General features: G+C 48.1%; 1 protein-coding gene and 1 pseudogene across 2 annotated transcripts; both read right to left on the bottom strand.

Annotated features, from left to right (window-relative positions):
- The window catches only part of LOC119284991, a 6001-nt pseudogene extending 5700 nt beyond the window's left edge, over positions 1 to 301 (bottom strand).
- An 8191-nt stretch (positions 302 to 8492) lies between these two features.
- On the bottom strand, positions 8493 to 13220 carry LOC119288675 (cyclin-SDS-like). 2 transcript variants are annotated; one of them, XM_037568251.1, is made up of 7 exons: positions 12549 to 13220; positions 12265 to 12435; positions 11089 to 11255; positions 9761 to 9889; positions 9481 to 9661; positions 9331 to 9375; positions 8493 to 9184 (listed from the first exon to the last, which is right to left on the bottom strand). In XM_037568251.1, the coding sequence occupies exons 1-7, from the start codon at positions 13218 to 13220 to the stop codon at positions 9152 to 9154; spliced, it is 1398 nt and encodes a 465-aa protein (XP_037424148.1). In that variant the 3' UTR covers positions 8493 to 9151. The 2 variants fall into 2 exon arrangements, with proteins under 2 accessions (XP_037424148.1, XP_037424146.1); XM_037568249.1 differs by lacking the exon at positions 8493 to 9184 and having other exon boundaries at positions 9192 to 9375.
- Between the last annotated feature and the right edge of the window lie 209 nt (positions 13221 to 13429).

The following is a 13429-nucleotide window of genomic DNA, read 5'->3' on the forward strand; positions in this document are numbered from 1 at the left end:
GGGGGCAGGCGCCAGAGGAGGAACCGGAGGGAGAGGAGCGGGGAGGGGAGGCGCGGGAGGAGGTCGGGGAGCGTGTGGAGGGGGAACGCGTCCGACGGGGACGGGAAGGCGCGGGAGAGGGCGCGCGGGAGCGGCGTGGACGAGGCCTCCGGCGAGCGGAGGACGGCGAGGAGGGTGGCGAGGTTGGGGTCGCCGTGGGTAGAGAGGCGGCGGAGGAGGGTTAAGCGCGGGGGCATCTGGTTTGGACGACGGAGCGAGGTTGGTCCGGCGCGGCGGCGCAGAAGGCAAGGCGAAGCGGAACTGGAAGCGTCCGAACGAGAAGCCTGAAGTGAGCGTAAAATGGGCAGGCCCAATCTGGCGAGCTCAAGATTTTTCTTTTCTTTCTCCATAAACCGCCTCTTACTAGATGATTTTATTTTATTTTCAAGTTCGTGTTAAAAAAAATCATGTATATTAAAAAATGTTCAACATACTAAAAATAGTTCATTGTATATACTCCATAAAAAAGGTCAGCATATGCTAAAAGGATTCACCGTACATTTTTTTCACGGGAGCTATATCTCACTTGAGAATAGCTCTCATCTCGCTAAATTTTCCTCCTCTGTAGTTTCTGGCCCCCATTGCTCCAAGGGAAACCACCGGTTCGAATTTCCTATGACGGACGATGATGTCATATGTGTCGGGTACCCTCTTTTTTTTAGGGTAAAAGTTGCCGCTTTATTTAAACTTCAAACCTCGGAATGTCATCCGATATAACATCAAGAACAAAGTCTGGGGAAACCCCCAACCAAAACTTACACAACTCATCACCTACCCTTACTTTAGCTAACTTATGCGCGGCAATATTAGCACTTCGCCGAACCCACGAAATCTGCTCTCAGCAAATGTCCCAAGAAGAGACTTGATCTCTTGTACCCACGGACCTGCAGCGGAGAGATTCTTTCTCAATTGTTGTAGCATGTTTACCACACCTTGAGCATCAAGCTCCACGTGAACTCTTGTTGCACTTATCTCCATTGCCACATGCGAACCGCTTCTGCAAGCTAGTATCTTCGAAGCTTTAGGATCAACAACATTTGGAAAGTGATGACAGACAGCTGCCAGAAAGCCATTGTTGTGATCTCTAAGCACAATGCCTCCTCCTCCTTTCTCTCCATGTTTAGTTCATCATGGCGCTCCCAACGCTGTGGTTCGGCATCATTTTGGAGATGGTTTTGGCTGGAGGGACCCGTAGTGTTGCCATTGTTGCTTCTTTGTCTCTTTGTTGCCCTGATTTGGGTGGTTGCGGCATGGAGACTGTGTGTAGTGGTGGGCAACAGCGATTCTCTACTATGGTGTGGCTTTGTGGAGGTGGCGCGTGGTGTTAGCGCCGGTGACAATGGCAAATGATGTGAATATCCTTGCCATGGTTGCTCGATGAAGTTTTTGGCGGCGTACTAATGCCATGACGACGCCACAGGCATTTGCCATCATGGCTGGTTCAGGTGGTGGAAATGAGCTGGAATGTCCATTCAGCTCGGTGTCCCAAAACCGAACGAGGATTGACTCTCTTTTGCATAATTTGTATCAGGCGCATGAGTGCCGCAATGCCTGGCGTCCCCTCAGCTTCTTGGGGAGACCTACTGTTTCATCATTGCCCCGCCTCCCTGTCGGACACCAACAAGCTCCATCTCCTTACAAGGTCCAGAAAGAAGCCCCACCCCTGTCGTAGACATTTTGTCGTGATTCTTGGGCATAGATCGTTTCTGCTCCTGCTGGCTCCATGGCCCCGACGGATATCTCGATGCGGCCCGCTTTGGAGAAGCAGGCCGAGCTGCTACGCTCTGAGCTCCTTGGTATGGCTTCCTTTCAGCTTGAGAAAATGGTCCAGCCACTGCGTGACGCTGTTGACTCAATGAAAGGTTGGATGTTGCGGATGGAGAGCTTCATGGAGTGAGTTGAGGCCTGGGTGGGCTCTCCTTGACGTCGCATGTGTTGCAGACTACTCATGTGTTGCACCCTTTGGTTGTGCCCAATGGCAGCTTCAAGGTTGAGAGGGGAGACGAGCTTCATGGTCGTTTCTCCCCTCGTGCTAGGGCCAGCTCACCGTCGTTAGCCTCTGAGGGACTTGACAATGATGTTGTTGTGACTCCAATGCTACAGATCATGCCCGAGCTTTGGGAGTTGTGTGGGGGACCGGTTCTGCCTTTGTGCGTCGAGCAACTGCAGGTAGACCCTCCTGAGATCTCGAGTGTGGCTTTTCCACCGGCATCACCCCAGGAGTCGATCCAGATAGTTGATGCGGAGGAGGGTAGTGATTTGGACGGTGCGATCTCTCACTCGCCTAAGTCCATTGGGCGTCAGGTGTTAGCCATGGAGCGTGGAGTTTCAGATGTTGCTGCCCTTCCCTCATCTACGACATCGAGCAGGTGATTCCTGCGAGTGGCATGGCCATTGAGCCAAGTGTGTTGGCACCTACTCCAAATCCAGATGCTCTCTTCGCGAAGGAACTTTGTGACTTGCTCGCTAGCGTGGAGGTTGCTAGACCTAGTTTGGGCAGGTCAATTGCTTGCCTCCTGATGGGGACACCAATAAGGGGCAAACAAAAGAAGGTGGGCAAAAGCAAGAGTGGTGTTATAGGCAAGGCGTCTCTGGTTGCTTGATGGATGATCTTCGGTCTCTTGGCCTTTCCACTTGGATTGGGAGGTGCATGGTGTCTTATGTCGAGGTGTTCTTGTCGGGATTCACTTGGCGAAGTAACAATGTCGGGGTTTGTGGATGTTGTGCATTCAGAGAGTTTGACAAGGACCGACTATGCGGTTGTGGGGTTTTCTTGTCATGTGAGTAGTTAGCTCGTGCTTCGTCTGTGTAGGTTTTCGCCCGATTTTCCTTAAATCAACTGGGCAATTCTTTTTTTCTTAATTAATTTATGAGGTAAAACTTTTGCCTCCGTTTAGAAAAAAAATATTGGTCAAACTGGGCATTTTCTTTGTCTCGGCGATCTTCAGGACAAGCACATCTCCTTATCCATCTTAAGACATACACATCTGCTTGAGGGTATCATCCCGTTCATCCCAAAATCTAAAATCCGAGACCTTCGGTTCTCAAGAGTCATAATGACAACCATAACCGGGCAAAAAAGTACCATTTTGTGATGTACAGAACCCGCTGCTCACGATCTATTGAACGAATTCAAGGATACATAGTACTTTCGTAGAGGTTGGAATGGGGATTGGGAGAAGAGAGGTACAGCTTGGGGAAGAAGGAAGAAGGGAGAGTCTAAGAGGGGATCGAGATCCAATTACAATTCACTGCCTTCTCTGGCTCAACTACTGGGTATTTAATGCACTCTATTACATGGGGTCCTCTTGCCCTACGAGATGGGCCAATGGCCCAAACGTTTGAGTTAACTTCTGGCCTGCCACTTAGTATATGTCCCCTTCTTCTCCTGTCTGCTCCCTAATGCGCCTTTCATCAGCAACAGAGCATTAGTGCTGACAGTGCCGCCCTCTTGAGATTCAGCCTGACCCCAGGCTGGAGCAGTAGGGTAGCGAAGCTTGATTGTATCATAATCCTCCCAGGTGGCTGCCTTGGCTGGAAGTCCTGTCCACTGTACCAAAACCTGCAACAATGCACGGTCACCTTTTTTGACTAATTTCCTGTCGAAGATCATACCTGGCTGCACATCCATACTGGAAAAATCAACTGGGGCAGGCACAGTGGAAAAGACCGGTGTATGATCTGGTACAAATTCTTTGAGTTGAGAGACGTGAAACACGGGGGGGATCTGGGCTGCTATAGGTAGCTGAAGTTTGTAAGCAGCCGGTCCAATCTGTTCCAAAACTTCAAAAGGCCCATAGAACTTGTATGCTAATTTTGCACATGGTCGGTTGACTACAGTGTGTTGAGCATATGGCTGGAGCTTCAAATACACCGAGTCTCCCACCGAAAACATCCTGGGTGATCTGTTCTGATATGCATAGTGTTTCATCTTCGTCCGGGCTTTAAGTAAGTGCGCCTTCAGCAGAGATGTATGTGCCTGGTGTTCCTTAAGCCATTGTTCCACTTCAACATTATCAGAGGTAAGCAAAGAGGGAAACACTCCATAAGTAGGTTCATATCCATAGAGAGCTTTAAAAGGGGAGCACTCCAAAGCAGAATGAAAATTAGTATTGTACCAGAATTCTGCTAAGGGTAACCATGAATGCCATTTTGTTGGAGTATCATGTACTGCACATCTGAGAAACATCTCCAAACACTGATTCACTCTTTCACTCTGCCCATCTGTTTGAGGATGATAGGCAGTACTCATGAGCAATTTAGTATCCCAAATCTTGAACAAATCCTTCCAAAAGTGACTGGTAAAGATCTTGTCCCTATCTGAAACTATAGTATGGGGTGGTCCATGCAATTTAACCACAGTATGTAGAAATGCTTTCGCTACCACTGGAGCAGAGAAAGGGTGTTTCAAGGGGATAAAGTGAGCGTACTTGGTTAGTCTATCAACCACCACTAAGATCACTTTATAGCCCTCAGATTTTGGTAGAGCTTCGATGAAGTCCATGGTGATCTCTTGCCAAGGTCCGTCAGGTACAAGAAGTGGTTGAAGTAATCCGGGAGATTTCACATGTTCATGCTTTGCTTGTTGACACACAACACATTGATGAACAAAATCAATGATATCTTGTTTCAGCCCAGTCCACACAAACAGTTTCCTAACTCTTTGATATGTAGCCTGGATGCCAGAGTGTCCCCCCACAACACTTGCATGAAAGGCAGAAATGAGTTTTGTTCTCAATGCTTGATTTGCTCCAATCCATATTCTGCCTTGATGCTTGATCACACCTTTCTCCAGAGAGTACTCTGATGTATCAGCAGCAAAAATAGCTAGTTTATGAAGCAGCATTTGAGCATCTGGGTCCACCTCATATGAATTAAGTACTTCTTGTAGCCACGCATGTCTACTGGTGGAAGTAGTGGTCACTGCCAGTAAGTGCCATACTCTGGATAAGGCATCGACGGCTAAGTTCTCACTGCCTTTTTTGTATTGAAACTAAAATTGCAGCCCCACTAACTTGGTCATGGCTTTTTTCTGAACATCAGTTGTAAGGAGTTGGTCTTCCAACTGACACAGACTTTGATGATCCGTTTTGATAATAAAAGGACCTCGTTGTAGATATGCTCTCCATTTTTCTACAGCCATCATAATTGCCAAAAACTCCTTTTCGTATATGGACAGAGATTGATTTTTGATGCCCAAAGCTTTGCTATAAAAGGCAACAGGGTGTCCTCCTTGAGTGAGCACAGCACCAATTCCTGTAGCACATGCATCTGTTTCAATGCCGAACGGCTGGTCAAAGTCAGGCAACACTAATACAAGAGTAGTCATCATCGCTGCATTGAGTTTCTCAAAAGCTTCCTGGGCCTCTGAGGACCAAGCAAAGGCTTGTTTCTTCAGTAGTTGAGTGAGTGGTTTAGCAATTATACCATATCCTTGCACAAACTTCTTGTAATAACCCGTGAGCCCCCAAAACCCTCTTAATTCAGTCATGTTCTGAGGAGTAGGCCACTTGGCCATAGCCAAAGTTTTCTCAGGATCTGTCTGAACCCCTTTGTCCGAAATGATATGCCCTAGATATTCCAACTATTGTTGTGCAAAAGTGCATTTGGTACTCTTAGCAAAGAAATGATGCTCTCTTAAGGTTTGAAACACTATTCTGAGATGTTCCAAATGTTCTTCCAGGGTCTCACTAAAGATTAAGATATCATCCATGAAGACAAGAACAAATTTTCTGTTGTAAGCAGCAAAAATCCAATTCATGATGCATTGAAAAGTGGAGGGGGCATTAGTAAGACCAAAGGGCATCACCCTAAAATGATACTGTCCACTGTGAGTTTTGAAAGCTGTTTTGTGTTCATCCTCTGGTAACATTCTAATTTGATGATATCCTGACCTGAGATCTAACTTGGAGAACCACTTAGTGCCACTAAGCTCATCCAAAAGCTCATCTACCACTGGCATTGGGAACTTGCTCTTCACAGTGATGGAATTTAGCTTCCTATAATCTGCACAAAATCTCCAAGATCCATCTTTCTTTTTTACCAATAGGACAGGAGAAGCAAAAGAGCTGAGACTGGGAATGATAGTACCAGCTTTAAGCATTTTCTGCAACTTGCCTTTCAATCTCATCTTTCTGCAGTGGTGAGTATGTGTAAGGTTTGGAGTTGACAGGAGCGACCCCTGGTAACAAGTGTATTGCATGGTTCAAAGTTCGAGAGGGTGGTAGCTCAGTAGGTTCTTTGAAGACATCTGCAAACTCCCGTAACAAGGGTTGTACTGGATCAGGAACAGGGTCAGGCTTTTTATCACATATTGGTTGTATCAGTGCCACTGCCCAAATATCATTGCCTTTGTGCCATTTCATAGTTTGTTCTAGAGTGACCTCCTTGATGTCCTCTGCAGACTGCGGAAGAATTCCTTGCAGCTTAACCAGACTATCCTTGTGACTGAACTGGATCCATTTGTTTCTCTAGTGACATGTCATTTCCCCTTGAGCTTCCAACTAGTCCATGCCCAAAATGAGATCATAACCTCCCAAATCAGGAACTTTAAAATCATACTCAAATGTGTGTCCCTGGATCCACCAGTTGAGCTGGGGCACTTCAGAATTACACAACAGTTTCTCTCCATTGGCCACTGTTACAAAGATTTCTTTGGACAGTTGTTGTGGTGTCACTTGAATTCTGGGTAGCAGCGCTGTATCCATGAAACTGTGAGTACTACCTGAGTCTAGGAGAATAAGTACCACTTGATTGCCAATAAGAGCTCACAAGCGAATGGTTCTAGGGTGATCAGCTCCAGACAAGGCATTGACAGACAAGTGCATTTCTTGCAAAGCAGTTTCTTGTTCTTCTACTGCATCAAGTATATAATCTGACAAAATGGCTTCAGCTGCACTAGTCATGGCCATGACTGCAGTAGGAGTGGGTGGTTTCACACAAGTATGACCAGGTGTGTATTTGTCCCCGCAACTGAAACACAGGCCATTAGTGCGCCTATACTCCTTCAACTTCCTTGCTTTCCATAGCTCTGCAGCAGGTGGAGTGCTTGGGCGTGTGTCCGGCTTGAAGAAGGCAGTTCTGGTAGTAAAACTTCTGTTGGAGCGAGCACGCTGTACTATCTCTTCCTGGATCAATGCATATGGAGTTGCTTCACTAACAGTAATGGGTAGCTGCATAACAACAGCAGCCCGGAGTTCTTCCTTGAGGCCCAGAGTGAACCTCATCACCAAAAATGTGTCACTCGCTGTCGGTTCATACAACAAAAGTTGATACACTAGTTGGGTGAACTCCCGTTTGTACTCAGCCACTGATCTGGTCTGTTTAAGTAACAATAGAGCTCTCATCTTTGTGCGATGAACATTCACATCAAACTCCTGCATAACTACCATCCTAAACTCATTCCAGCACGGCCACTGATGCAGAGCCTTGTATGCATGGAACCAATTTACTGCATCACCAGACAGGTGCAGCGTTGCTGATGTGATCTTGAATTCTTCAGGGATAGTATACAGTGAGAAGTAGGCCTCACATCCATCTAGCCAGATACGAACATCCTCTCCCTTGAAATGGGGAAAATCCATTTTGGGCATCCATGGTTTCTTCGACTGAACTTCGGTCCCAAAATGCTCTGTTGCAGAATGCCCAGCCTGACTCACAAACACAGGTGGTGGAACGGTCGGCTGCCTATGCTGCGGTGGCGTACCCAAAATGCCATCGCTGGTGGACGTGCTCGGAGGAGATTGCTTTGGTCCTGACTCACGAGCAGCTGCTGCCTGCTCCTGTCTAATTTCCCCAATCGACTTCATCATGAGACTGACATTGTTCTGAACAATATGCATCTGCGCTGCCTGTGCCGTGAACTGCTGATCAAGGGAATCCAAGTGACTAAATAGATCATCTAGCTTACCCAACTTGTCGCCCACCGTTTGCAGAAGCTGCAGCTGTTCTCCCACCCGCTCCTCGATGGTCTCCATGGCATCCACCACGAGACGTGTCTGCTGATTCGGCTTTGGGGGCGCCGTAGTCGCCAGCTTCACCGCCTACCAGGAATCAGCGAGTACCAGGGAGTTTTACAGCAGCCGCTAACCCCTTCCTCTGCAACTGACTCCGAACCCCGCCGTGCAGCGCCAACCGAGTAGCCCACCGAAATTTCACACACCCAGAGGATCTGAGTGCAACCGTGAGCTACCCTCGATCCGCCGCCGAATAGTTCACCGCCGCCGACGAAGACACCGCCCGTGCCGCCGAAGAACTGCGACCACCCTCCGCTGCCGCAGACCCAGCCAACAGACGGGGATTTTACTAGAGAACCCAACCCGACCACCGCCGAGCCCGATCCCGCAGCCGATCGACCTAAATCTGATGCCAATTGTGATGTACAAAACCCTCTGCTCACGATCTATTGAACGAATTCAAGGATACATAGTACTTTCATAGAGATTGGAATGGGGATTGGGAGAAGAGAGGTACAGCTTGGGGAAGAAGGAAGAAGGGAGAGTCTGAGAGGGGATCGAGATCAAATTACAATTCGCTGCCTTCTCCGGCTCAGCTACTGGGTATTTAACGCACTCTATTACATGGGGGTCCTCTTGCCCTACGAGATGGGCCAACGGCCCAAACGTTTGAGTTAACTTCCGGCCTGCCACTTAGTATCTGTCCCCTTCTTCTCCTGTCTGCTCCCTAATGCGCCTTTTGTCGGCAACAGAGCACTAGTGCTGACACATTTATACACTGACAGTAAACAAGACCATTTTTACTGAGCCGTAGATCCATTTTAAACAATATTCACTGACCCAAAAAGGAAAAAGGCAGTCGGGGAATACAACAACACCCAACCTTAATTGACCACAAAGAGCTAGCTGACGATGCAAAAGACACATGACCACAACAGCTCTCCCTATAGGCTATACTTACCACCTCAGTACGAAATTCTGCAGTCACGATCTGCCCCTTTACAGCGATAAACATGTTGCCGTGTCCTCATTTATTTTATCCCGCTGTGCAAACTAATGGCATGTACACTCTCCCGTTGTTGCTAAATGGCTGTGCTACGCTGTACTGTCGATCAGCAGAAGATTAGATAGAATGCTCAACCTGTGAGCCCCGGGTACTACGAAGCATAGTTTATCAGCCACTCCAGACTCTGCATGAAAAGATTGCACAGCAGAAGGAATGTTAGTCGCCGTGGCAGCACAAAAAGTTCAGCTACGTAAGTCTATGCACACTGTCAAGAGCACAGTTCAGTTCATGGTACCAATAACAAAGAATGCGAGGGAAGAGGGATCGAACCATTAAACATTCAGGCAGATCGTCGTCCTTGGTCCTCGAGTGAGTCTGCATCACATTAAGGGCAAAGCGGTCAGGCGTTTCTAGTCTTCTCTGACGACAGAAGACATACGAGAAATGCATAGCTTTGATGGTGGAGTTGAGAGCATTTACCTCCATTACCCGATGGCACGAGGACTCCCTGTCAGTGGCAAGGCAGGCAAGGGCCACCACCGAGGCTGCCACGGTCGAGGGCCAGTAGGCGAGGTGCTTATGGTCCAGAAGTGTGAGCAGGGCCAGGTGCTTGGCCAGATCCTCCACCTTGTCGTCTGCTTTTGCCGCCTTCAGATAGAACCTGCAGAATTAGGAAACAGAAAAGTGAACTGCCAGTGTTGGCTTCTCGTTCAGTTTTGCTCGGCTCGGCACAGACGAGAATGCAGGAAACGTGTAGTACCAGAGAAAATTGTGGACTGTCGTGACGAAGCATTGGAAGTCGAGGACCTCCTGAACCAGCCACTCCATGGCCACGACCTCGCTCCGGCTGTAAAGGTTGATCCCCACCATGAAAGACTTCTGCATGATGCTGAAAGAGATGACACACACAGTGAGATTACATTGCCCTGAGTAGAGACAAAGATGAAGGAACAAATGGTGATCCCAGAGATAATTAATTCAGAAGTTCAACAATGATACTGCAGTGCAATGTAAATAGGTGGACTGGTCAAGAAGAATATGTCATGCTGTTCTAAAGTACCCTATTGTTTCTGCATAGTACCGTGCGCGGCATATTTATTTTTTCTTCAGACGTGGTCAAGAATAAGAAAATACTCACCTGTATTCAGGCTCAAAAACTTCAACAAAACCACAAAAGGGGCTCTGCTTTCTCTTGCAACATTATTATTTTTAGATGAAAGGGGTTCTCTTGCAACGTTATGTAAGCATGTGCAACCAGAAAGTTGATGCATAATAGGTTTACATGGGAAAAAATATATGAAACTCTGGCAAAGGACTGTCTACGCAAGTCATAATGGATACAGAATCACCTGTACAATGCTTCAGTTCACTACAATGGATATATAACTATGAACATATTTTTTAGGTTCCAAATCCAAGATGCTAACTACTATGCTCAAGTGGTCGGTGAGAGCTACCTGATTGCAGGTGAATGAATTAGGAAAGTTAATTTCTAAAATGCCCAGCTCATCAACATTTCCTAATGTAAGTAGATATGTGACAAATTGTGAAGTACTAGCATGCAGCGATAAGCCTTTAATGAGAAAAGTAGCCACTGTATATGAGCTATTATCACATGTTTGTATGATTTTGCCACGGGATCAACCAATGGCAGCTTTCAATAAAATCAAGGTATCCCCTGACCACTTGCTACTGTAGTTGCTAAGGTCTATCAAATGCTCAACTAAGTTAAACTGTAATGAGCTCTGGCAAATAGAGAAGAAAACGCATCATACAAGAGCTTAGTTAGGATTTAACAGTATTGTACTACAACCATCTGAGGGAAGAATAGGAAACTACGCTGAAACTTGGGACTTGAATTAAAAGGACGCATTTATTTGAAGCTTCTTTTGTTGCAGGGATGCTTGAAGCATTATTTCAGTTAGCAATGTATAATATGCCAAATATGGTACAAACGTTCAACCAAGACAATCCTATCTTACTACCAACCTGCAGAAGTACTCATACTGAAAGGGGGGAATAAGAAAATATATTATGCACACATTTTACTGAATCAGAATGAACATGTAGCACAAGGGAGCTCAATACCTATTGTATGGCTGGTTCTCTTCAATGCGGGTGGCTAGGGTGATGCAGGCAATGCCCAGCAACTGCACATTCCTAGAGCCCTTTAGGTATCCACGTGTCAAGAAGCGGTCCATCAGTCCAATTCCCAGGAACAATGTCTCTGGCTGCAGCTCTGTCACATGCCCATGCTACAAAATTCATGGGAAACAGATATTATTTGCAAGTCGCAGATACATTTTTATCTGAGAACAGTCAAATCCTCATAGTATTATCTACAAGGATCTCATCATTTTATTACCATTTTAATATCTAGTTGCGTATCAAAATCTTCAGGTGAAAACACGGTGCCGACAGTATTCTCAGAAGTTCTCAATGCAAATATCAAGTGCACACAGAAGCTTAGATTTGAATGTAATGGTATAAAAGGGGCACATACGGACAATGTACTCAAGAGTTGCATATCTACACAGAAATGATGCTGGTATCCTGATTGCTATAATGTGCCTCCTAGACATGAAGACCATAAGCCAATCAAATTGCAAACACTGAATGAGGTATTTTCCTTTTTCAAACTCTTACTGTCAAAATGTCAAAATAAACACCTCCTCAAAATTAATGGCGAGACACGCAATTCAAGTGCTCGCACTGTCAAAACAGTTTAAAAAAACAATAACACAGGATCACTCTGCTCAACAAACAATGTCTGTGAGCAATCTACTAATCAGATTGTTTCTCCCGCCAAGGGGGGTGTTATTCCCCCTGGCATGTTGTTGCTTTTCCTTTTAAGCGTTGTAATAACACTTGTTACATGACCCTGACTTGCTGGGTTTCATTGATGATTCAATGGAGCCGGGGCTAGGCCCTTTTTCTCTAAAAAAAACAATAACATCTTCGACAGTAGACAACTATCCCCTGCAAAATTTAAGAAAATGCATAGCTGGATCTGCTGCCTCAGCACGCCGAACACATAAACAAACTAGAGGTAAGCCACACAACCACAGTGCTTTTAGAACAGATATCATTCAGAGAACTAAACCAACACTGAATCTGCAGTACAGTGTCACGTAAATTACCAGCACAATACCAACTCATGACTGTAAATCTGTAAGGCGAGCTTGTACCACAAATTGGAATTGAACTAAAGTGGAATCGCGGTATACATGTAGAATGCAGAGTACAGTGGTGGTGTACACTGACCTCGATGATCCAGTTGACCATGACAGAACGCTGCTCCACGACGTGACGGCCAGAGTTGCCTGACATGGAGGCGTACACCTCTGTGTAGTCGCACGCCACCACTCCCCGCCGTTCGCGCCGCCGGAACTGCTCGTAGCTCTCCTCGTCCTCCAAGTCATCCAACTGCTTCCACTGACACAAACATTCCAACGAAACCAACAAATCAGATCAAACACCGCACTGACTCTCGCAGAGAGACCCAATTTCAAACAGATTTTAAGAGGAACTGCGTGGAACCGGCTCACCTCTGGGATGGGGACGGCGTCGGCGACGGCGTGCGCCTTGTGCTGCACACAGGGGACGAACTGCTTGGCGTAGTCGATGAAGAGGGAGAAGGTGTAGGAAGGGGCGTCGTCGTCGTCGTCGTCGTCGTCCTCGGAGGAGGAGGAAGAGGAGGTGTCGAGCAGGGGGCTGAGGGAGTAGTCGGTGCAGGGGCTGGGAGCGCTGAGCACCTCCTCCTCCGCGTCGGACTGCGTGAGCTCGTCGCAGGCCGAAGAGTACTCCGTCGCCTCGGCGTCGTCGGCGAGCAGCTCGGGGCAGGCGAGGTCGGGATGGAGGACGGAGCGGAGGCACGACGACTCGGAGGCCTCGACCTCCGCGGGGCGCGCCGTGGCGCCGCCGATGACCTCCGAGCACTCGGAGGCGGCGGGCCGCGCGTCGCCCGAGTCCTCGCGCCTCGGCCTCTTCTCCGGGCGCTGCGCCGCGGCGAGGGCGGCGGCGGAGGAGGTGGCGGTGGTGGTGGAGACGACCTCGCTGCGGAAGGAGGAGGAGGCCGATGTGGAGGACTCCGCGGGCCGCTTCCCCGCCGCCATCGCCGCCGCGATCTGGGCTGGGAGCGGAGCCGCCGCGTCCCTCCGGCGGCGGAAGGGGTGGGAGCGCGGCCTCGTGGGCACCGGCGCGAGCATGGTGGGCGGCATGGCGTGCGCGTGGGTGTGTGTGTGTGTGGCCACGGCTAGGTGCTCTCTGATTTGGCTTGGTTATATAGCCGTGAGGCCGTCGACAGCGGGGAGGAAGGGGAGGGGAATGGGGGTGCCGTGCCGCAGGAGGATGAGCTCACCTCACAGACCGATCGCCGAATTTGAATTTGAACTTCACGAGCTTGGTGAGGAAGCAAAGAGCGCGGAGC

Source organism: Triticum dicoccoides, chromosome 4A (genome assembly GCF_002162155.2).
Source record: "Triticum dicoccoides isolate Atlit2015 ecotype Zavitan chromosome 4A, WEW_v2.0, whole genome shotgun sequence".
Lineage (NCBI taxonomy): Eukaryota > Viridiplantae > Streptophyta > Magnoliopsida > Poales > Poaceae > Triticum > Triticum dicoccoides.